The sequence below is a fragment of the Erpetoichthys calabaricus genome, chromosome 13 (genome assembly GCF_900747795.2).
Source record: "Erpetoichthys calabaricus chromosome 13, fErpCal1.3, whole genome shotgun sequence".
In the NCBI taxonomy this organism is placed as follows: domain Eukaryota; kingdom Metazoa; phylum Chordata; class Cladistia; order Polypteriformes; family Polypteridae; genus Erpetoichthys; species Erpetoichthys calabaricus.
The window spans coordinates 82,817,707-82,843,692 of record NC_041406.2 but is presented as its reverse complement, the minus strand read 5'-3'; the positions used below and the strand labels follow the sequence as shown (position 1 = coordinate 82,843,692).

At 35.1% G+C, this 25,986-nt stretch overlaps 1 protein-coding gene across 4 annotated transcripts in view; it reads left to right on the top strand.

Annotated features, from left to right (window-relative positions):
* The window catches only part of agmo (alkylglycerol monooxygenase), a 278,974-nt gene that overhangs the window by 119,215 nt on the left and 133,773 nt on the right, over window positions 1-25,986 (top strand). For all 4 annotated transcript variants that reach the window (XM_051935716.1, XM_051935717.1, XM_028817173.2 and 1 more), the window contains 2 exons: window positions 22,692-22,795; window positions 25,564-25,659. In XM_051935716.1, the coding sequence (XP_051791676.1) occupies window positions 22,692-22,795; window positions 25,564-25,659 (200 nt within the window). The remainder of the gene's footprint in view (window positions 1-22,691; window positions 22,796-25,563; window positions 25,660-25,986) is intronic.

The following is a 25,986-nucleotide window of genomic DNA, read 5'->3' as shown; positions in this document are numbered from 1 at the left end:
TAAAGTAGTCAAGTCAGTTTGATATCAACAGTTCATCAGAAACACACCATTTAAAATTTACCAGTTATCATAATATACACATTTATGAGAATTAATGTTGAATATAATGATGTTAAACATGGGATACAGCAGTACAGAAGGGTGCAGAAGGATAGAATTACACTACATAAACAGAAAGATTAAAATACACTAACAGCAATGATAAAACATAGTGGAAAAGAGAAAAAAATAACAGAGTGCATGTTACTTATATTAATCACTAGGGGACTCCGCCCCCTGCTCGCTTCGCTCGCCAACCCCTGGTGTTGGGTAACCCGAAATACATTGATGTATGTATGAGATATATTGGAGTGTAAAGATGTAGATGACAAACAAAGGAAGTAAAGAACCCATAGCATGGCACATTAGAAAGATTTATTGGAATATTTCTTTATACACAACATTTGTAGTAAAGATGGTGTGTTGTCCTTGAATGAGTTTTCCTTGGTATGGAGTATCTATAACTTTAACTTTAATGTCAGATGAACGCCGAACTCTTGAGAAGGCTACATAAAGTTGTCCATGTCCAAATACAGGCTCAGAGAGGTATATGCCAACTCTGTCCATGGTTTGTCCTTGGGATTTGTTGATTGTCATGGCAAATGCAGGTTTAATGGGAAATCGGCGTCGTTTAAGTGTAAAAGGTAATTCCAGGTCAGAACTTGTAAGGTCAACTCTAGGAATCAAAACAATATTGTTAAAATGTGATCTTGTAAGTACTTTTGCTACAATAACATTGTCTGTCATGGTGTTGACGACTAAATGTGTACCGTTGCATAAACCTTGTTTAGTATTAAGGTTTCTTAATAGCATGACTATTGTCCCGATTTTAAAGTTAAGATTGTGTTGTGGTAATCCAGCTGGGTTAATAGTGTTTAAATATTATAAGGGGAAATTAAGATGCTCATTCTCGTCTTCAGAATCAACATTGTCAGAACTTAGAAAGAGGTGGCTTTCTCCAAGAAGTAACGCAATGACCTGGTTATTTATGCGATCAACGTCAATATTCTTTGGACATAATATAGCCCGTTGTGTTAATAGTGGTATCTGGTCTAATGTGATTCCTGTTCCAAACACCTCTGTCACTAAGTCGTCGCAGATAAAGGCTTGAGGGATCTGAATAATATCTGGGTGAAGTCCATATGATCTGGACATCGCATGTTTTGTACCAAATGTATTGTCTCAAAGTAATGCCAATTGTCTGCGTATTTCAAACTGGACTGAACAATTGCTGAACGCATGGCATGTGGAACAATAGCTAAGCATTGTCGAAAATCTCAGTACTTTTCCTCCAAATGGAATATTATTATTCATTAACGTTCAGACGCGCGTTGTAGGCGCCTGCGTTCATTGATTTTATCCAGGCGGGCTCGTTTTTGTATCTCCGTCAGTTGTGGTCTTTCGTTTTGAACCCGTGCCTGCTTTGCTTCCGCAGTTTCAGATGCACGTTGTAGGCGTCTATTTTCATTGTATTTGTCCATGCGGGCTCGTTTTTGTAGCTCCGTTAGTCGAGCTTCTTTGGTTTTGGAGCCGAGAAAAATGCAAAAAAGCTAAATAACATTTTATACACTTTGTAATGAATGGATGGTGAAAAATACTGAATTAAATATTATTACAGACAATCTGTTTTCTTTTTCTTCAAGACACGCTTCATACTGAGCATTACTACTTGTATGCACCCCCAAGCACTTACCACGCATTGTAGAGGTTGAATTTCATGCATACTTTGGTCCATTCTTGTTCACTATGGCATTGGAGAAAGGCGTTTCATGCTGGTCAAACATGCATGAAAGAATTAAACTGTACCCTGTGACAACACTACTACTACTAAAAATATTAAAATGAAAGTCTAAACCATACATAAAATTACAGTGAATTAAATATTCACCTATGGTTTATGAGGCATTCAAATAGCACTGCTAGTGTGTTTTATTATTAAAAGCAATGGAATTAATTCATTTTCTTAAAGTTATTATTAGGGGGTTATTAGTTTCGTCCGTTTATAGGAGATGGACGTCTGAAGCAGAGCTCCGCTAGCAGCGGCTTTATTTTTCCACGTATTTCATATTATTTAGAGGTATCCTGTATTTAACCCGACCAAGGAACTTCCACTACAATATACAAGCATGAGTAACAAGAAGAAAAGTCAGAAAGAACCAGAAAAGAAACTTAAAGCTGCATCAAAGTCCGGACAGACTTCCGGCCTGAGTGCAAGTGTAAGGTATGGCCTCACAGAGACTGACCTGGAACAGGCAGAAGAGTGCGCAGAATTCCTGGGACCCCGCTCCATTGTATTGTCTCCAGTCGAGAGTGAAAATGGGAGTGAAGGCGCAAGTGATACAGGTCGCGAGGGATCGCCGATTTCTGAGGATCATTCGAGACTAGAAAGGGCTCTGCAGGACGTGCTCTCATCTACTCATCGCGAGCCTATAACAGGAGCTGCATTTTCACTTGCGGAGCACGAAAGCCGAAGCGAACTGTCCGAACTGAAAGAGATGATTGCTACACAGTCAACTGCCATGGTTACGGCCATGAAGGAGCTTAAGAATGAGCTTAAGAAAGATAACACAAATGATCTTAAGAAGGTGGCCATTGAGCTCAAGAAGGATAACAAAGATAAGGAAATGCGTTTATTTAAACATTTTGACGTGAACTTTAAAGCTATGTTGGAGAAATTAGTGGAACACATTGAAGAAACTAATTCCAAACTGAAAAGGCTTGATGATCATATTAATGACGTTTCAGATCAGCTGGAAGACGTTAAGCAGGGACTCACGGCTCGAGTGGAAACAGCGGAACAACTGGCATCTAACGCTGATGAAAAAGCCACAGCTGCGAACTCGGAATGCAAAAAACTTGGAGACAGACTTGCAGTCCTGGAGGATGGGCGCAGAAGAAATAATATAAGAATTGAGGGTATACCTGAGAAACGAGAAAGCTCAAGCCCAGTGAAATTTGCAGTAGAATTACTGTCTAAAATAATTGGAGATGACTTTAAACTCGACAATGAGATAGCCACGGCTTATCGCACAAAGATATCAAGCGCCTTTAAACCTAGGTCTTTTATTGTCCGCTTCGAGCGACTAAGATGTAAGCTTGATGTGATGGCACTTCTCAGACACAAGCAAGAGATTATATTCGAAAATAATCTTATTCGTATTTTTCCCGACTTCTCACCATCAACAGCTGCAAAACGCAGATCCTACATCGACATTAAAAGGATGCTACGGGAAGCCGATATCAAATACAGCCTCTTGTATCCTGCCAAACTGAAAGTGGAAGTTCAAGATCGACATTATATTTTCTTCAGCAAAGAAGAAGCTGAAAAAGAATTAAAGAAGCTGTTTCCGACACTTTTTTGAAAGTTAATTAAAGAGCCGTATTCTATCAAGGCACGGGAAGGACCTATGATCTGATCGCTGGATCCATGTTTAAAGAGACTGGTATTATAATTATACATCCCTTATTTTCTTTTTTTTTTTTTTTTTTTATCTAGACTTTATATGTTATATGTTTATGTTTTAATCAGAGTTATAGAGTTATAGACGTGAGTGTGAAAATGTGGAAGTGATTAAAGTAGGATTCGTTTTATTTATTTATTTATTTATTTATTTATTTTTTTTAAATTTATTTATTTATTTATTTATTTTTTTTTTTTTAATTTTTTTTTTATTTTACTATACCTTAAAGTAGACTGTTTAACTTCATACCCTTGGTTTATTGCTTGTTCTACTATTTATATAATTACTATTATACTATTACAGTAGGAATTACCAGGTTTATCCTAGACTAGTTTTTAAAATCATTCCCAGGGTTGTTTTTTTTTTTTTAAATCTTAATATCTTAACTTAAAAGCGCTGAAGATTATTTCAAGCTTAAATATTGTTAATGAGAACATTTTCGGCAGATAGTATTAAGAATTTAACTGCAAAAGATATCTCTGCTTTAATTCTGTAACGCCGCTGCAGGATGGGGTTTGTTTTGTTTTGGACGTGCTCTGTCTCTTCGTATGTCAGAGGACTGGAACATCGCGAAGTGGGATCTAGCCTCATGTGGGGAGGCAAAATGGGGGGGTGGGGGGATAAAGGGGGGAGAGAAGGAGAGCAGGTTATATCTAATCTATTCTTGTAATCCTTATAATTATAAATATCAATGCAACAATAGGCTAAAATGCAACAACTCATGGGGAATCTTGAAACTAAGATTAAAACTGCCATATTACCAATTAAAACTATAAATGACATTAAAAACTCAGAATCAATGTCTCCATGATGGGACAGTTAACTTTGTGAGCTGGAATGTTAAAGGCCTGAATCATGAATTAAAGAGAAAGAAAGTATGCTCTCACCTAACAGGCTTAAACGCTAATATAGTATTTTTACAGGAGACCCACTTACTAACCAAGGATCAGTTCAGATTACAAAAAGACTGGACTGGCCAAATGTTCCATTCTAGCTTTATAAAGAAAACTAGAGGGGTGGGAATTCTCATACATAGAACAGTTCCATTTGTAGCATCAGAGGTAGTGTCGGACCCTGAAGGGAGATATGTGATGGTCATGGGCAACTTATATAACAGTAAAATGATTTTGATAAATGTTTATGCACCCAATGTTGATGATAAGGAATTCATGCAAAATCTATTTGCATCCATTCCCAATGTGAACACTCATAAAATTATAATGGCTGGGGACTTTAATTGTGTTTTAAATCCACTCTTAGATAGGACTCCTGTGACAGGGGGGACGACATCTAATACTGCAAAGATAATTACACAGTTTTTAAATGATCACAACTTATCAGACCCCTGGAGGTTTCTTAACCCAAACTCAAGAACATATTCGTTCTACTCACCAGTGCATTATAGCTACTCAAGAATTAATAATTTCCTGCCTACAATTAAATCATGCAAATATGACACAATTGTTATCTCTGACCATGCCCCTCTAGTCTTGGAGCTAAAATCATTAAGCCCCTCAAACTCACCTCGCAGATGGCGTCTTAACCCTCTTTTATTGGCAGACGAGAACTGCACAGAATTTATATCCAAACAAATCAGCTTCTTCCTAGAGACAAACACGTCCACAGAGGTTTCTGCAGGAACACTCTGGGAAACTCTAAAGGCCTTCTTAAGAGGCCAGATTATTTCATATCTTTCCCATAGAAATAAATTAGAAACCAAGAAAGTGTCAGAGCTAAGAAATGAAATTACTAGAATAGATGAAGAACAAGCCAGGCGTCCAAGTGAAGCTCTTCACAGGAAAAGGCAGGTCCTGCATACAGAACTTAACATCTTAACAACTAAAGAAACTGAACAACTTATTTATAAGTCTAGACAGCATTACTATGAACACGGAGAAAAAGCTAATAAGCTTTTAGCTCAACAAATTCATAAACAAGAAGTTCACAATGCAATACCAGTAATCACCAACAAGAATGGAGAAGAAATCATCGACCATAATAAAATAATGCACACATTTAGAGATTACTATAAGTCTTTATATTCCACTGAGCCCAAAGAAGACAACACGCAATCTAATGCATTTCTGGATAATTCACAAATACCACAAATAGATGCTTTAAGTGCTGAGGAACTGGATAAACCTCTAACGCTAACAGAATTACTAGACGCTATAAAGTCACTACAAAGCGGGAAATCATCAGGCCCTGATGGTTACCCTGTAGAGTTTTATAAGAAATTCTCCACTCAGCTAGCTCCACTCTTATTGGTAACATTTACAGAAGCTAAAGACCACCAAATACTACCTCAAACATTTCGACAAGCATTAATCACCGTCTTTCCTAAACAAAATAAGGACTTGTTACAATGTGCATCATATAGACCAATTTCACTCCTGAATAATGATGTTAAGATACTCTCAAAAATCCTAGCTAGAAGGATGGAGAAAGTGCTGCCCTCGGTAATATCACAAGATCAAACTGGATTTATTAAAGGCCGACATCTATCTTCAAATCTCCGACGCTTGTTTAATGTTATATATTCACCAGCAAAATCAAACACCCCAGAGATATTACTATCATTAGACGCAGAAAAGGCATTTGACATGATCGAATGGAATTACCTTTTCACTGCATTGGAGAAATTTGGGTTTGGCCCGAATATTTGTGCTTGGATCAAACTACTGTATACCAGACCAGAAGCTTCAGTTTGTATTAATAACATTTGCTCAGACTACTTTAAACTAGAACTTGGTACCAGACAAGGATGTCCCTTGTCGCCACTGTTGTTTGCAATCGCTATTGAACCACTGGCGGTTCACTGCCGAAATTCTTATCAGATAAAGGGGATTGTCAGAGAAGGACTGGAACAGAAAATTTCTCTATATGCAGATGATATGGTCTTATATATATCAGACCCAGAAAACACTGTGCCTGCAGTTTTAACAGCACTAACAGAATTTCAAAAGATATCTGGTCTTAGAATTAATCTGAATAAAAGTATACTCTTTCCAGTGAACTCACAAGCATATAATATTAATTTAGACACCCTACCTTTTACCATAGCAGATCAGTTTAAATACCTAGGGGTAAATATCACAAGTAAACATAAAGCTCTTTATCAATAAAATTTTGGCGTCTGTATGGAAAAAATTAAGCAAGACTTGCATAGATGGTCAACCCTTCATCTCACTCTAGCCGGAAGAATTAACATTGTTAAGATGAATATCCTTCCTAAACTTCTCTTTTTATTTCAAAACATTTCAATATATATCAATAAATCATTTTTTAAACAGTTAGATTCAATAATAACCTCATTCATTTGGAACTCAAAACACCCACATATCCGAAGAGCGACCCTACAAAGACCTCAGGCAGAAGGTGGCATGGCTTTACCTAATTTTCAGTTTTATTACTGGGCAGCAAACATACAAGCCATAAAAACCTGGACACAAATAAATGCACATACACAGGCTTGGTCTGCAATAGAAGTAAAATCCTGTAGTACTTCTTTATATTCCCTGCTCTGCTCTCCAATAAATGAAAGTTATAGCAAATATACTAATAACCCAATTGTGCTTTACTCACTCAGAATATGGAACCAAATTAGGAAGCATTTTAAGATGGAAAATCTTTTATCAGTGGCACGTCTGCAAGAGAACCACCTCTTTCAACCTTCGCAAGTATATCCAGTTTTTAATACCTGGAAAAGTTTTGGGATTAAAATGCTCAGAGATCTTTATATAGACAACATATTTACATCTTTTGAACAATTACGTTCAAAATTTAACCTCCCAGCTACACATTTCTTTTACTATCTTCAAATTAGAAATTTTGTTAAACAGAAATTGCCCGATTTCCCCCACCTTGCACCCTCCACAATGCTGGAAAAAATACTGCTCAATTCCGAGGAAACAAACACTATTTCCGCAATATATAAAATCTTATTAGAGTCCCTACCTTTCAAAGATCCAAGAGGACATTGGGAAGAAGATCTCTTAATCAATATATCAGAAAAGGAGTGGAAGGTAGCAAAGCAGAGAATTCACTCGAGTTCTATATGCGCAAAGCATAGAATTATTCAACTAAAAATTATATATCGAGCTCATCTGTCTCGCTTAAAACTGTCCAAAATGTTTCCAGGCCAGGATCCAACCTGCGAGCGCTGCAACCAAGCTCCTGCCTCACTGGGTCACATGTTCTGGGCCTGCACCAAACTAACATCATTTTGGACAAAAATTTTTAAGTGCCTCTCAGACAGCCTTAGTATCACAATCCCTCCTAACCCACTAACAGCTGTGTTTGGTGTCCTTCCAGATGGACTGGAATTGGAGAAGGACAAGCAAACGGTGATTGCATTCACTACACTCTTGGCACGCAGACTTATTTTGTTAAATTGGAAGAATCCTAATTCTCCTCTTATAAGTCAGTGGGAAACCGATGTTTTATATTATTTGAAATTGGAAAAAATCAAATTTTCAGTTAGAGGATCTGTACAAAATTTTTTCAAAACATGGCAGGATTTAATCAATATTATTTTAGAATAAGAGAAATAACTATTATTGCATTTAACTCCCTTCTCCATCTCTTATTTATATAGATATTTACTTCTCCCCTTCTTTTGTCTAATGTTGCCTTATTAAAAAGCTTAAAGAAATTTTCCTTTAGCTAAGCTCTCCTTCTCAGGGGTGGGGTTTGATTTGATTTCAAATTTGTTGGGTTATAAATTGATCTGTTTGTATGGAATGATTACAATGAAAATTAATAAAATAAAAATATTAAAAAAAAAAAAAAAAAGCTATTATTAGGGAAACAGTGCCTCTGTAGACCTGTAGAAGACAATCTGTATATTCTGTCTTTTTTATATTCTAAAGCCTCAGTCATTTAGTATTTTGTTTTCTAAATGTAACAAAAAAGGATAAATGTGCAGTCCTCATACATACATTATATAGACAATTTTCAATTACCCAGAGGAAAAATATCTACACTTTGTACATCATACATGAAAAATTTATGTTTAATTGATAGAGCTCGACATATACATATTTAGAACATTTTTCTTTGTGGGAAACATATTTGCTGGTATTCATTCTCACCATTAAAGAGCTTCCCATCTGAATATCAGCTGCCAAACTATGCAGTGTCCTGTGGAGTAGGAGGATGAAGACATGGATTTCAATGAAGCCTAACAGTTCATACTTCCTATCAATGACACGAGACATTAGTCTTGCCCGTGAAAAGCCTGAGTAAATGAAAAATAAACTAGTTAGTTAAACAAAGGGAGAATTATATTCTAGATCATTTTTTTTCTTTGACAGTTGCATAGGTTTTGTTTGAAGTTTGTCCAGGTATGCAAACTGCACACTTCAAATATATTTAAAATTTTTAGGAATTATGCTAAAAAGAATGAGAGCACGCTGGGACCCTGATTGGGAAGAAGAGGGCACTGAATAGAGAATGAAGTGTGTAAAAGCATATGTGGGAATAAATTGAGAAGACATAAAAAGTTGACTATATCAATGTCTAAGATAAAGCTTTAACCAGAGATAAGAGAATGAAACAGTTTAGCTTGCAGAAACCTTTTTGTTTTTTATTAAGGAACAGCTTAACATATAGTGACTTATTTCTAAACTAGGGAAAATTAAATAGTTTTTAGTGGCCAAATCCTAAATAACCAAAATTTGGCCTTATCAGAATCAAACAGTTTATCTTAGTAAGTAAAACTGGTAAACTGGTTATTCTATTAAATTATATTTTTGCTTGTTGGTTAAATTCCTCTTTAGACCCCTGGGCATAACAACTGAACAGTAAAAAGTATTAAATCTTCTCAGGGCTAAGCCAACAGCACTCTAAACTACTTCCTAGCGTTGCTGCCTTTGTACAGCTCTGAATTCCTCCTAGGTATGTGCCGTAGTGCTTCTCAAATGACAGGTAGCAATTCAAATACAAAGAAAATTTTAATTTTTCTTAACAGTTTCAACTCACAACATCATGGTATTTCATAACATGGCATTCTCAAACCTGCTTAATCCAATTCATGGTCATGGGAGGGCTGTGGCCTGTGCCAGCAGTATTAAACACAAGGTGAGAATTGACTCTTGACATGGACCCAATCTGTTGCAGGGTGTACTCAGGCACACACCCTTGAAACCATCACAAAACAGCAAATATCACATTATATTTTCTGTTTAATTCTCTGAGATTTAAAATGCTGGATAAAGGAAATGTCTGCAATGTCTATATTTAGTAGTGGTTTTGTCACTTGCTCAGTGAAATTCTTCCTTGAGTGCCCAACGAACATGCAACACATCACTAATATTTGCAATATTTTTTTCCCATTTGATTTATTTATACATCTTTTTCTTACCCGGTTGTTGAACTTTTGGGTTAAGTGATGAAAATGACTGGATAATATGGAGCTAGAATGCCAAAGCAGTTGTACAGTACATTTGAAGATAACACTTTGTAGCGTCTTTTAAAGTCACACCTTGACTTGAAATGTTGAAGAACAGCTACAGTTTCATTCACAGGACATGAGGATGGTCAGGATCATTTCACTAATGCATCCTCATAAAGCTAACCTTGATGGCAAAATGTTGAAATGGTACACCATTTATTGATTTACAATTAGTTCTGGCATGTTCTAAATTAATTTTTTACTGTTAAATGGAAGACGTTCTAAGAACTTAAGATGGGCTATTGTCTATAGCAGGACACAAATAAATGCATCCACATTTGTATAATAATGTTTACTAAGGATAGATAGTACAGACAATTTCACTTTTCCTCATAAAACAGTTTAGTCTTTACAGAATTATGAACTTTTAAATAATTGAAAACTGTAGATGCTCTGTTTTCATCTTAGAAAGCATTAAACAGAAAAAGACTAGAAAATACTTTCTAGATATAGAATAGACAACCAAAGACTAGTGAATTTCCCATGTTTTACAATCACTGAGTTATTAACTGCTAAATTCTACTTTAAATATTAATTAGTTCTCATTATGCTGTCATCTGAATGGATTTGGAAATGACATCAACATTAAATCATCATAGCATTATAACTGTATGAAGAGTGGCAGAGATGAGGGTGTTGCTGAATAAACGACTAAAGAAACTGAATTACACTGTAGAGATAAATGAGTCTAGTCATAAAGTTCAGTTACAAAATACTCTACAATTTAGCATTTTCCAAAAGATACGATGGCTGGTATTGTTTGATGTTTAGTTAGAACCCAGCTACCACATCTAGTACTCTCATTTTCACATGAAACCTATAGATATTCATATTAAGCAGATACTCTCAATGGACCTCTGCATAGTTAAATATGTGGGTTTGCTTGAGGAAATCTTGTGATGGATGGCTTTCTGCCTTGTGTCTGTAGGTGCTGTGATAATTTACTCATATTTTTTACCTGATGAAATGCCACACAGATTATGTCAATTTGATACTTTAGAGGATCAGTGATGCATTTTGCAGAGTATGACATTCCCAGATCTTGCATACTGGACACTGAAGAGCTGAAGTCTCAAGTGAAACACCTTAGAGACAGATGAAAGATAAATCTGAAAGTTAATAGGTGAGGTTACAGCTGCTTAGTTGCAACATGTTTCTGTATGCCTTGCAGTCTTGGTTGAGATTTTGAATACATTTCATGACATGTTTCCCCGTTGAGAAAAACTTAAGTTTTCTACACAGTATAATCCATAGGCAACCTACGAAATATGAAGAACCTTGTTACTGCAGGTGATGAGTTATGAGAAAAGATTAAAGGAGTCGAACCTTTTCTGTTTAAGCAAAAGAACATTAAGAATTGACATGATTGAAGAGTTTAAAATTATGAAAGGAATTGGTACATTGTATTGAGACTGATATTTTAAAATGAGTTCAACAGGAACATGGGGGGCACAGATGGAAACTAGTTAAGGGTAAATTTCTCACAAACGTTATGACGTTTTTCTTCACACAAAGAACCACAGACACATGGAAAAAGTTAACAAGTAGTGGGGTGGGAGCAGGACTTTAGTGACCATTAAAACTAGACTTGATCTTATGTTGGTGGAATTAAGTGGATAGGATTGGTGAGCTGTGTTGGGCTGAATGTTGGCCTAGTGTCCCTGTTTCTAAGTGAACTGAATTCACCAAGGAGGTGGTTTGTAATAGCTGCTAGTGGATCCTCATAGAATTTAAAATGATGGTGCGGGCCGAGTGGATAAGAATTAGCCACATGCAGCAACACTGATGAAAACAAATTCTAAAAGGCCCTCCAAGAGTGAGAAAATTTATGAGACCCTTTGAAATAATAAATAACGAAATATGTTGCTACTGCAGCTGGTTTTGGCAGTATCTAGAACTTTATTACCCTGTTGTTTTACAATGGCCCTCAGCCGTAAGTACGAATAAACTTAACTCATTAAGCCACAAATCGGCACATGACTGTAGTGTTGAAAATTTGCAATGATTGTTCATTTAAGACTGACTTGAAGATCACACACCAACTTTGATTCATTCATTGTTGAACCCACTAAAGCCAGAGCCAAAGCCTGTTCTGGCAGCACTCACAACGCACCAATTAAATATAACATAGCATAACATTCTCAGACCTGCTTGACTCAATTTAGGGTCATAGGGGCCTAAGCTTAGTTTAGTCGCAGGAAACAATCTTGGGTGTTTGTTTATCATGGGGCTCATGCATACACCCAGAAATATACAATTTAGATTAAACAAAGTAATCTAATATTGATATTTTGGGGATAAAGGAAAACCCCAGTAATGTGGAGAAAAGTGCATACAGACTCTGGGAAAACTCTACATTTACCGTTGTCATGTATATGTATATAAAATTGCATTTTTTATTCTTTTTTTTTCCTGGGTTCTATGATGCTTAGCAGTTGCCAGGAATATGATGCACATGCTGTGTGATCTGTACCATAATGGAGTCAATGTTTTAAAAGTCAGCTGTGCAATTTCAACAGAATCTGAACTCTGAACCTATATTAAAAAAAGCGTTTGCAAACAAAAAAGTTGGTTTTGAGCACTGTTATTGTTAGCAAAAATCTGGCTTCGCCCTTAGTACTATTTATTACTTCAGATTTAGCATAATTTCTTTAAATTAACATTCAGTCAGTTTTATTGATTTTTGACCTTGTCTACATCTGACTACTGTTTTAGTAATATCCTTCAAATCTATGATGTCTGATTTATTTAAAGTGGCCATCGCAACTTGTATGTTAAAATTACTACAGTAACGACAATTTGGGATAGGATTTAAAGCTTCAGTCCAGATGCATTAGATGCTAATCAGTGGCGTAGCGTAGTGGGGGCGACAGGGGCGGCCCGCCCCGGGCGGCACTTTTAGGGGGCGGCAAAATTTCACAATAAATAATAATAATATCTTGTAAAAATTTGAACCATACCTAAATAAGGGGGCGGCGGAATTTTCCTCTGCCCCGGGCGGCTGACACCCACGCTACGCTACTGATGCCAATTTAGAGTGATAAAAGTAACTCAACATGTATGACTTTGGGAAGTGGGAGGAAAACGAGACTACGGGGAACCTTCCACACATATTTTACTGTATGTGGCCTCTCATTGCTAGTTTTCTGTATAAGTCAAAAGTATTCTTTTGCAGCTTCTTTCATTTGAGGATTTTCAAGATTCTTGACCTGCTACTGTTAAATATATCCAAAATACTGCAACTCAAACAGGTGCCACCTCTACTTTAAATTTTATATCATGCAGACTACGCCTGCTTTAATGACCGTCTTTTTGAATCATTGTTAACAACAGCCTGAACTTTGTTATGTTTGAAATTAAAAGCTTTCTTCTATCATTTTAAAACAATTTTTGGGACAGTGCTCATTTCTGACTTGATGCAGAACTGATTTTCTAATATTACTGGGCACAAGATGAGCCCTAGAATATCCTGTTTATTAAAATAAGCAGATAAAATGTGAAAAACACAAAGGTAGCTTTGCTGCTTAACTGTCTCAAGATTTGGGTTCTGTTCCCAGACCAATCTCTCTCTGAGTAGAGCCTTCATGTTCGTCTCACCTTAATCTGCTCCAGAATAAGTGGGAGTATGTACAGCATATGTGTGTGAATGGGTCCCAAGGTTTGTGTCCTGGGCTGGTTCCTGTTTGTATTCACTGTTGTCACAAACCTGAAGGTGTAGGTAAACAAATGACTCATTCATAAGCAGTAAAGAAACACATTCAATCAAAGCCTGCTTAATTAATCATAAAGTAGAGGTCTTCAGTGTAATATTGAAATTGTATAGTTTTTTTCTGAGACATATCACTACTGACTTTTGTGCAGAATGATATCAAGACATCCCCAGAAGTACCCAGTCTGCCATGGGAATGTTGGATATAATATAATATATGTCCCTGGAACTTTATTTTGTTTGGGTTCCCTAAGTGTAACTCAGGATGTTTGTGTGTGACCTTTTCTGGTGTCCTAATAACATCCCATGAATCTCCTAGGGACACTACAGAGAGTGTTCTCTAGAGGTCTCTTAGTAACATTTATAGGATATCCCAGGAATACAGTCAGGAACAGTGTGGGTACTGCTCTAGGAATTTGCACAGTACCTTAACCCAAACATGAATACACAAATTTGTGTGATTACATCAATCCTTACCATCAAAATAAAAACTAACCAAGCTTTAGACCATAAGGACATTGTTCCACTTAAGCCATCCTATAATAGTTTTATTTAAATGAACACTAATGGGGACCCCAAATAAAATACAAAATACCTTGTAACCTCTTGATCTAGCTTGTTCAAAGAACGTTATATTACAATATTTCCAGGACGATTTGGGAACACCTGTGGCTACCCTGGACTTCATTATTCTAATGGGGTAGTTAGCCCACCATTAGGCCTCTCTATCTGCTTGCTAATTATTCATCTGCAAGGAGAAACTGTTCACTTCTTTTTCAGGAGCTGCTGTCATAAAAACAAAAGAGGTCCACCTATTCCTGATTTACAGTTTCAATTTCTCTTGTCTCTGTTTGCATTCAGTAGTTGAGCCAAATTGAATTGAAATAGAAGTTCTTGCTACTCACTGCTGGCACCATTAATTTCACAGTACTAGATCTCCTTCACACAAACTGTCTAAATTTGTAGTTTAGTAATATGAGGTCCAAACACAAATGCTGCCAAAAGTCTTTTGAATATCTGAGGTGTAAGCAATGATACCAAAAAATGAACAACACAAATATGCTATTGACATCATGTTTTTGTAACTGAAAGGTGACAAACACAAACTGTTACATCCATGTTGTGAACACAATGTTTTGTTGTAAGCAAAGAAATACCAAATACCAATGATTCTAAAAGTTTTATTGATGTCCTCAATGTAACTTTATGTCATAGGCTAAACAGGACCATATACTGGGCTACACTTTTTCAAATGTCTTACAAAAATATAAAGGTAACAAAATATTCATGGTAATGAAAGGAGGACCAAACACAAGGTTTCTTATGCATTATGTATATGTCATTTTTCACTGGGATGTAGAGCACAAGTTTAGACTTTATGTATGCATGTATGTAAATAAAGCATACATAAAAGTTAGAAATAAATTTTAATAATATCTTGTAATAACCAAAGGGAAGCTAAAAATAAACATTCATGAAAATTCCTAAGTGTGCGCCCTCCTACTGGAGTTAAGGCATGTTAAATACTTTCTTCTGTTGTATAGCTTTAATTCATTTATTTAAAAAAAATCAAATACACTTTAATAAAATAACCATTTTGTGTGGGCAGAATGTTCTCTACTCCTATGGATGAGAAATCCTGCATATTATAAATATGTCAAGCAGCCAGTTTCTGTTTTTCTTAAGAAGTCATGATTTCTGTTTTCTCAAGGGGCAATCTTTTATAAATATTAAGTTTATGCTGTGGGTTTTCAGAAATATACTTTAAGTACAAGCAAAATGTGACTTTTGGCCTTGAGGAAAATGGCCACACTATTATAAACATCCCATCTGAAGCCTGAGATTTTAATGCTGAAGCTGGCATGTGAAGAGCAGAAGTACAGTCACGACCGAGTGTTTGTTCAGCTGTACTTCATCGACTGAAGGATTGTGTTACACACAGTTTGTGATAGGAAGTTGATGTTTATAAAACAACTAAGGAGACATGTCTTTAACCTGCACCTTTTGGATTCATGAAAAAAATAAAGAAAGTGAGTGCTAACTTAGAGAAATAGCTGTTACATAATAATTTGGTTACACCTGAATATTTGTAAAGGAAATGTGATAAGATTCAGTGAACTGTTAAATGTTTTATATAACCTGTATTTTAGGATTTAATAAGTAAAGTAGTTTGCTTCAACTCCATTTTTCTTGGAATTTGTAATTTCTTAACAGGGAAGCCTGGTGTCGCAGTGTTTAATACTGTACTTCCATCTCAAAGCTCAAGGGACCTGGGTTCAGTTTCTGTCCCAGTGAAATTTACACATTTCTTTTGTCTGTGTGTTTTCTTTGCGGGCATTATGGTTTCCTTTCATACTTCACCTTTCAGTCAGATTGATTGGCAACTCCATAAAAGCCATGTATGTCTGAGCTTGGGCCTGTACTACTACTACTACTACTGCAAATACTGAGCAAGGGTGTCCTGCAATGGACAGGAGGACCATCTAGAATTAGGTTTTGCCTGATTCTGACACAACAGACTGGCTGTCTGAAATAGAAAAAAGTGAGTTTAGAAAATCAGGTAATATTTTGTTTAAAATGCTAAACAAAATATAATGTTCAAAACATATTTAGGAAAGTGAAATTTTTAATATGTGACTCATTTTGAAAATTGTTGAATTTAGTTTGCAGACATTCACAGTGAAATATCAAAGAAATGGAGGTCAGTGTGTAATAGCTGGCAATCTTAAAGCATCTGCTAAACTGGGTTTATGATTTGCACAGGCCTATGTGGATCTTACATGTTTTCATTAATTAAATAAAGAATGGTGCCACTTCAATAAAGTAATGCACTATTTCAATAATTAGAACTCCCTGTGATCTGTAAAGACTTTATAAGCACTATATCATAACTGTGTGTCTGTGTCATGTTTTATTCTGAAAGGCTTAATCTTGTGTCCATCTTCAGGAGCAAATCAGATGGCAAAACAGTTCATTGTGTCCAATCATTAGCAATAGTAACCTGTTCAAAATTGAACATTAGAACACTCTAGATGAAAACAGGCCATTCAGCCCAACGAAGCTCACCAGTCCTATCCACTTATTTCTTCCGAAAAAACATCAAGTCGAGTTTTGAAGGTCCCTAAAGTCTTACTGTCTACCACACTACTTGGTAGCTTATTCCAAGTGTCTGTCGTTCTTTGTGTAAAGAAAAACTTCCTAATGTTTGTGCGAAATTTACCCTTAACAAGTTTCCAACTATGTCCCCGTGTTCTTGATGAACTCATTTTAAAATAACAGTCTCGATCCACTGTACTAATTCCCTTCATAACTTTAAACACTTCAATCATGTCACCTCTTAATCTTCTTTTGCTTAAACTGTATAGGCTCAGCTCTTTTAATCTTTCCTCATAATTTAACCCCTGTAGCCCTGGAATCAGCCTAGTCACTCTTCTCTGGACCTTTTCTAGCTGATATTAGTAATACAAAGAAAAATTTTGAATATCATGAAACAAGTTATAGATGGTTTATTTTGTCTTTTAAGTTGCAGAAATGGGCAGATGTAAGTGTATAGTGAAAAACAGTGCGCAGAATACTAAATATTAGTTCAGTCCAACTAAGTAAATTTTTGTCTTTGTACCTTTTATTTTTTCACAAAAAAAAACTTTTCAGTAAAATGAAAACAATTTGTTTATACTATTTTTCAAAGAAATTGTAGTTTTACCAGTTACTACTAATAATAAGAATTCTTTGCATTTATATAGCGCTTTTCTCACTACTCAAAGTGCTCAGCAATTGCAGGTTAAGGGCCTTGCTCAAGGGCCCAATAGAGCAGAGTCCCTATTTGGCATTTACGGGATTCAAACCGGCAACCTTCCGATTGCCAGTGCAGATCCCTAGCCTCAGAGCCACCACTCCACCTACTACATAATTTTTAATGTGTGCCCATACTATAATTCATTCCCAAGTGTATCTCACTTAATAAGTAGTGTCACTAAAACAATGGTACAGATGATTTATGCATATTTATGTGTTGTTCAAATTGTTTTGACTTTTTTTTGTGATTACATTTTTATTGAAATAAAAAACACACACTTTAAAGGATTACATAAGCCATTCTGACGGTAAATACAATAAAATTAAAACCCTCATGCTCGAGGCCCATCCCCCACCCTACCACCAACAGAATAAAGGAGTCCATGAGGGCCAACCAGCAAGTAAGGGAACAGTATATCATTGACCAAATTAAAGAGAAGAAGACGTGAAGATTAGGGCTGCAGCCAGGACCTTGGTGTATCCATGCCTGGACCAACTATACCATATCCATCCATTTATCTATATAATAGCCAGAAGACCCTTTAATCCTCCTTGTTGACATCTCCAAAAGAATCAAGATTAACAAAGCAAGACTTCCAGACAGAAAAAGAGAAAGAATAAGGAGATTTACCGTGAGATGCAAGGGCAATTTTGCCATAACGGCCCCTAACACAAATAGCTTCTGCTGGTTCATAAATAAATGAAGTGAGACGTGGGAAAACTGGGTGGAATCAGGGAGATGCAAATTGTTGACATTATGGTTAACTTGCATCCCTGCTCAGTACCTTATCCTCAGAAGACGGTTTTCAGGTCCAAGCATACCTGTAATGTTAAAAGCAGGGTTAGAAGTATATGGAAGGATGGTTGAGATTTAGTATCATTTTATCCCTAGAAATTTTCATCAAGAGACAGGATTTACTTTTTTTGGGTTAAGAATAAATGTTCATTTAAAGCAAATGTACATCATTTCTCTCATCGGTATAAAAAAGACAGATATTAGAATACTTCAGTATGTATCCTAACAACAGAACATTGAGGATGCTAATATGAAACATAAAAAGAAGATATAAAATGTTGTAAATATTAGATAGATGTCTTCAGAAAGATGGTTCATTAAAATGAGGCAAAGGAAGAACAGACAAGCAAGATGATATTCCTGTGACAAAGAAATAGTAACAGTGCCAGATTCAAGTATTTTTCTAAGAATCTGATTGTTCTCACATGCATTCAGAGTAATCTGTACACTGCATTGTCTGTCCCGTAAATAGGCAGTCTCGCAGGTTTCCATTAAGTTGTTTTAGTCTAGAATAGAATTACTGTTAAGATTGCTTTGTTTGTTATGTCATAAAATTATTGGTTAGTTCAGTTGACATTTCACAGCTTAATTTTGCATAACACAGTCTTCTGTCTTAGATGATGCCATTAAATTTTGAGGGGGACTGTAAACAGTGGAAAAGATGGAAAAACAATTCAGAAAAGACACAGGCAATTTTCATGCTTTAAATTTAAATGCAAAATAGGGCACACAGTTATACTAAACAAAACACAATTTCTGAAAAATAGTAGAGTTTTTGAGTCAAGCCATTGTTCTCTTCTTGTGGGTAATGCAGTAATAATGACAAAGGCTAATAAAATGTTAAGGTTATTGTATATTACAGTGTGTAAATTAAAGAGAGCTATGCATACGCTCTACAATATATATGTGAAAACACATTGTTCTGCTGTCAATGCTAAAAAAAAAAACTTCTGGTAATCGAAGATTTGCTCTTTCAGATTAAGACCGGATTTATGATTATGAAAGAATGCAATTTTGAATGGTTTGGGTGAAGACAAACATCACATCCATGAGCAGTAGTTGTTTATGTTACGTATTTTTTTGTCTGGGGGACATGTGTAAATACAGCTGATGGCTCTAAACAATAAACATTATGATAAGCAACTCAGTATTTATTTTCTGAATCTATAAAGATACAAACTCACAAATGCTATTTTTATACTGTATATTGTACATAAATGAGAGATAAGCAGCAGCATATATCTTCTAATCTCTAGGAGTGTGCAGAGATTAAAGGTGTGTGTGTGCAACGTTGTTTATCAATCATGAATGGCATTATTTAAGAATTCCCCAACCCATGCTAAATCAGTAGGGTAGCTTACACTTCACACAAAGTGTGCATTCTCTGCTTTTCTTTCTCTTTTTTAATATCATGCTCACAAAACATTTAGAAACACCAAAAATATAGAAAAATGAACATCTAAGGTCATTCAACTAAGTGGCAGAGCACACACTCAAGGACACCACTGTAAAAAAAAGGGTACCCACAACTATTTCTTTTCATTGGAGTAAAGAGGAGCCTGGAACAAAAAGATACCCTTTCACCATTAAATAATTAAATAAAAAAGTTACATGGGACAGTTAATTTATATTGACTCAACATTGCCATCTCAATGGTAACTGTTATTATTTCTTAAATTCTTTATTTATTCACATTTCTCATAGCAAATGGTTCCAAAATGAATTCCTCCTTCTCAGTTGCTAAAGTGTCAGTAGTTGTGTCAGTATTTTTCCCATTTTCAGTCAGTGTTAACATTCAAACACACATATTGACTCACAGCAAACCAGTTTATAGTTAACCTAACCTGCAAATTATTTTCATAATTGTAAATATTGGATCCAAAAATTTATGACACCAATTATTAACATGCTGCCACAGTTTTGTTTGCATTGTTGTATGACAAATGCTAGTGCTACTTTGGTAGATGAGAGGCATAATTAGTCCAAGGACATCAATATAAATACTTGCATTTTTCCCACAGGACTGAATTACCCACTCACACCCATACAGTAGATGTGGCACTCCTTGCAGTTCAGCTGTCCCCTAAACACAGGTCCTGCTACTTCTTGTGTTGAAGAGGTACAAATGGTGCTCACCATGGTTATAACTGTGTTTTCTTCCATATTTAAAGAGATACCACATTTTTGGAGTTCTAAAAATATGTTTGACAACACTGTACTTAATTTACCTTCTCACTGATTTCCCAAACTGAAAGTGTTCATTATCATCAGCCTTGCCATCTAATGTATTTGGTTTACTTGCAGAATAAATTTATTGTGTTCCCTGAAGTTATGCAGTAGATTAATAACCTCTCTTGACTTGTGCTTTCCACATCAAGTTACAGTATGTAACCCAGTATCCTTCATGATTAATCACTTCATTAATTAATTGTATTGAGCTATATCTTCAAGGATTTTAAGAATTCAATTAACAATATTATGATTCAAACAAAGACAATACTTGAATTTATTGAAAGTATCTGTTTGACTTTGAATCCGTCACTAAGTGTGGAGAAAACATGTTGAAAAGTTCCCCTTAGATCCTTAGTCTGTAGCTGTTGGCTAGCAAAAAACACATTTCATCCTGCTCCCTGATATTAAAATAACAGCTTACAGTAACAGTAACCTTCAATTACTTAAATCCTTAAGAATATTACAGTCTGGCTCCTCTGACTGTAATTGATAAAAACACTTGTCATTTTAATATGTAGTAATGTGCAATAAAAACTTTGGAATTTGTATCAGAAAATATACTGCATTAATTTATCTCAGAAAGTTGCTTGAGCATGATTATTGGCAGGTGGCACATACTTACATTAGTCTCTGAAGTCCAGTGAGGCCATTAATCAGCTGCACTAGCTATGGGGTGTGTCTTTTCAGATATTTTATTGAGTTTGCATGAGTTGTGGTCTAACTAAAGAAGGAAGGCAGTTCCCTTCATTACACAGCCGAGACACTGTTTTTGCCAAAATGCACATATGTATTGTGTGGTCCGGAACTTAAAAGTATTGGGAGTGTGCAAGAATGGCCAAAAACTGGGGGGCCTGTAAAGGTTAGCAATCATGTGTAACTGTGTAATAATTTATAAAGTGAAGAAAAATCCCAAGATCACAGTACTATTGTTATAATGGAGTGGAATATTTTTGTCAGTGATGAATGATAATGTCTGCCTAACATCTGTACCCAGCTCTAGTAGCTTTGGCATGATAGCATTAGGTAAAAACTGAAAATAGATTAGATTTGCCAAAATAAATTAAAATATGAATATTTATAGAATGAAACTATTTATCCACGTTAACAATAACATTAAATCCCTTAAACTACTCAAATAAGGAAAATATTGGTGTGTAAATTTATATATATAATATATATATAAAAATCGGTTAAAAGTTCAATATAATTATTTTTTAGGTTTCACTCACAGGACTAATGATCTCTTGGCTCAAGGGGATTGCATGATTTATCTGTCATAGGGTGCTATGGGTGCCACTGCCAATCTCAACATGTTATTTCAATACAGGAGTTATACATTTGTTGTAGTTTCTGTTTTTTCACTGTGCAGTGCTTGAGCATCCACACATGCGGGAGACAGAACTGTGAGTAGGAGAAGTATAATTTATCCAAGTAACTTCAGTCTATGTGAATTTCCCCTTGGGATTAATAAAGTATCTATCTATCTATCTATCTATCTATCTATCTATCTATCTATCTATCTATCTATCTATCTATCTATCTATCTATCTATCTATCTATCTATCTATCTATCTATCTAAAGTGCAAATGTTAAACCCAAGGATTCACAGATTCCAGTTTATTTTGCAGTGTTAAACTATTCAGAATTACACAGTTTAGTGTTATTGGCAGCCCTCAAGGTAGCTGCAAATATGTTTAAGAATTGTGTGTAATGAATGAAAATTGAAACAGTTTCCCTCATAATCCAAGAACAATAGGTTTGGCCTGTGTTTAGGCTATCAGGTCAACAATTTTCCATGAATCAGTTAACTGTTGCTAAAGGTGTGATTAGAAATTGGATTTCATTGCTAAAAAAATGTAGAAATAATAGCTTAGGGCCATGTAGACAGGTAAAGATTATGTAACGGGGAATCTCTTTATTCTTCATCCCTCTTTAATTTTCTTTTCAGAAAGCTATTTTTCTCAGAAATGATGGAGTCATTCTTTTATCTAATAGAAAGATCATGGTATTGCCTGCAATCCTGTATAAAAGAAAATAATATAGTGAACTGAAATTTGGGTAGCACTATTGAAGCCTTATGACATTTATAGCAATTTTCTTAACATATAGTTTGGGTGAAACTAATTGTCAGTAACTTAACAAGAAAGATTTCATTATAGTTTTCACTTGCAAGCTATTATCTTAAATTTTTCTATTTTCTGCAGAAGTGAATATAATGTGGGCAGCCCACCAAGCACATCATAGTTCAGAAGATTATAATTTATCAACCGCTCTGAGACAGTCAGTAATGAATCAATATTTGTCATGGGTAAGTGAAGGGGAAAACATGTACGTACAAATTCTTTTGTAATGTATTAATCAGTTGTTTAAGCTAACTTTGCTGTTATTTGATTTTAGTTGCCAGTCAAACTGCAGTTAAATTTTCATGTCCGCTTAAAACATGCATGTTCGAACAATGTTTCTCAGACTACACTTGTCTGAATTACTTTCACGTAACACATCTCCTAAATGACCAGCTCCTTGGAGTTGTGCCCAAATAATTTTGATTGCTTCAAACCAGAGTCAATATTTTCCTCTGTGCTACCAACAGAGCATTTGCCATTATACGTTCTTGATTTTGCATCACTGTCCTGTCAATTAACGTGTTAAATAATGAACATTTTTTCTTTTAATCATAAAGAAAACATTTTCAAACTGCTCTTTATAATGCTATAATTTATTCATTGCTTTCAAAAATGAATCAGTCAAGGTATTCATTGAACAGAATTCTGATTATAAAGTTGCAAAGTTAGCAATTTTCACAATTATACTGTATATGTTCACGCATATAGAGCCTTTGGATAGTGCTTTACTTTATAAAGCTAGATATATAATATATATATATATATATATATATATATATATATATATATATATATATATATATATATATATATATATATATATATATATTATTGTGTTCTTTTCTTGTTGTGAGTAAAATTAAAGATAAAGTAAATACAGTTGGAAAACTTATTTTTTAAAAATGGTTGAGCATACTTTCTCCTGACATTACCATTATGGGTTACTTAGCACTAGAAGCTATAGATCCTTGTTATTAGGTGCAAATCTAATTTTTGTTAAAACATATCACTGAATGATTAGGCTATAACAAGGTATTTTTAGCTTTCTGGAGTTTATATTATTTTTTATCTGAAGTATATTTTTAAACCCAAAATATTAGGGCATACTATAACGTACTAGTCATAAAAAATTCAGTCTGGCTACAAGTTAATGATTTTAGCCAGAAATGCATGCTCTGGCAAGCAAATGTACATTTTACAACAAGCATTTCTTTAGATAGATTACTACTGACATTTACCAGACTTGTTTTTCTTCTAAATTACCAAAGAACAGAAATCAGCCTATGTTATATTAAATATGGTTGTGATTATTTTAAGATTGTAAATGCATACTGTGCATCAAATAATTGAACATTTCCTTTATGCTACCATTCTGTTCAGATATCATTTGCATTTTAGTCATGCTATATTAAAATGTTTAACAACAGGGTGGCATGATGGCAAAGTGCTTAGTGGTACAATTTATTTTTTCCAGGGTCCCATATTTGATTCTTAGCCAGCCCACTGTCTGTGTAGAGTCTGTACATTCTCCTTATGTCTACATGGGTTTTCATTTGATTTTTAAGTGAGTGTGCGTGCACACATTAGGCTGACCTGCAATGGGCTGCCATCTTATTTGATGTTGCTTTCAATGTTACCAATTATGCAGCTCTAACTTGTTATGGAAAATGCAAATTTAGAAAATACAGTATTTGATTCATTAAAAAAAGAGTAATAATAGGCTATAGCAAAAAAATACATATATAAATGTAGGCATTTGAAATTAATGGTATCATATTTTATTAATGTTAATAATGCACATTGTGAAGAATGGAAGCATTACTGGAGTTCCAAAGAGAATTTGGGGTGCTAACTGAGCCACTTGTTTAATGCAATTTTTTCCAAAAAAAAAATTAACAGAAACAGGCACTTCGTGGTGCAACAGAAACCAGGGTTCTCAAATGCATTCTTAACCAACTTGGCTCAGCTTTACAAGTGACCTGTCTGAGTGGGTCAGTTATGAGGAGTTCCAACATAGTGAGACACACTTCTCTGGGAACTCAGTTTTATAGTGTCCCAGTCTGAAGGGGTGGAGTTCAGTTGCCTTCATGGGGCATTTTCTCAGTGCTGTAGGAAAATAAAGAGAGAGCACAGTTAGCGACAGCACCCCCTCTCCTCCGGGGTGGTATTGCAAAGGTTAGATGCCCCTGCGTGACAACATATACATTACCTCTCCCAATGTGGGCTTCTAAAGGCTGAAACCTTCCCAGGCAGCACTGAGCATAAGGCAGCAGCCAGATGCCAAGTTCATCTCATGGCACACAGACTCTTAGTCATTAATCTTCTTAACTTACATGCCTGTAGTATGTAGGATACAAATAAAGTAATAAGAGAAAGCGGAAAACATGTATACTACAAAAAGTCAACAGTAAGATTAGGACTTAAGACTCAAGTTATGAAACAGCAGCTGTAAGCACTTTGCCTTCCTCATGATGCATAATTATTACAATAGAACTATTAGTGTATTACTATGCTTTATCATCAAATACAGTTTTAGCAAAAAAATATACAGTATAAACTAAATGACTCAAAAGTGGGAAAAGTAAAAAATAAATATAAGTAAACAAAAAAACAAGTAAATATAGGAATGGGAAACGTGAATTTTTTCTTATTATCTAAGCTGCATGTGAAGGGAAAAATACAGGAATAATGGCTGGCTAAACATGAGAATTTTTATTTTGTATTTTTTGATTAGTTTAATTTTGGTTAATTAATTGTGCTTTCTTGAGTCCACTGAGTGACACTTGATAAAATGAATGGGAAAGACCAATCTGAAATGATTTCAGCTGTAAATATGAAACATTTATCTTGCTTTAATAATTTCTTCGGTCATTATTGTGTAATAAAAAGTGAACCACTCTCATTAAGTAAAATTTTAAGTAATGCCATCTCTCTTTTCTTTTTTTCTTGTTAGCTGTTTTACCTTCCAATGGCCTTGGTTATACCACCATCTGTATTTGCTGTTCATATACAATTTAACCTCATTTACCAATTCTGGATACACACTGAGGTATAATTTTGATGATTTGATGATTACTTCCTTAAAGACTGACTAATGTATTTAGCTGTGTGTTTTTCGGTGTAATGCACTTGGTCTTTTATTTTCAGTAATTTGATATTGTAGAGACAAGCCTTAACTTTTTCATAACTGTAACATTTTATAGTTCTTTACATCAAATTCAAATATTTTTACGTTTGAATCAAATTAACTTGTAATTGTTCTACTTTTTTCTAGCCCTAATATTTAATCACCACCATTAAAAATGTTTATTTTGCAATCCACAGTTTAATAGATTGTGTTTATAAGAACTACCTACTGTAGGAATGCTTTGAAATC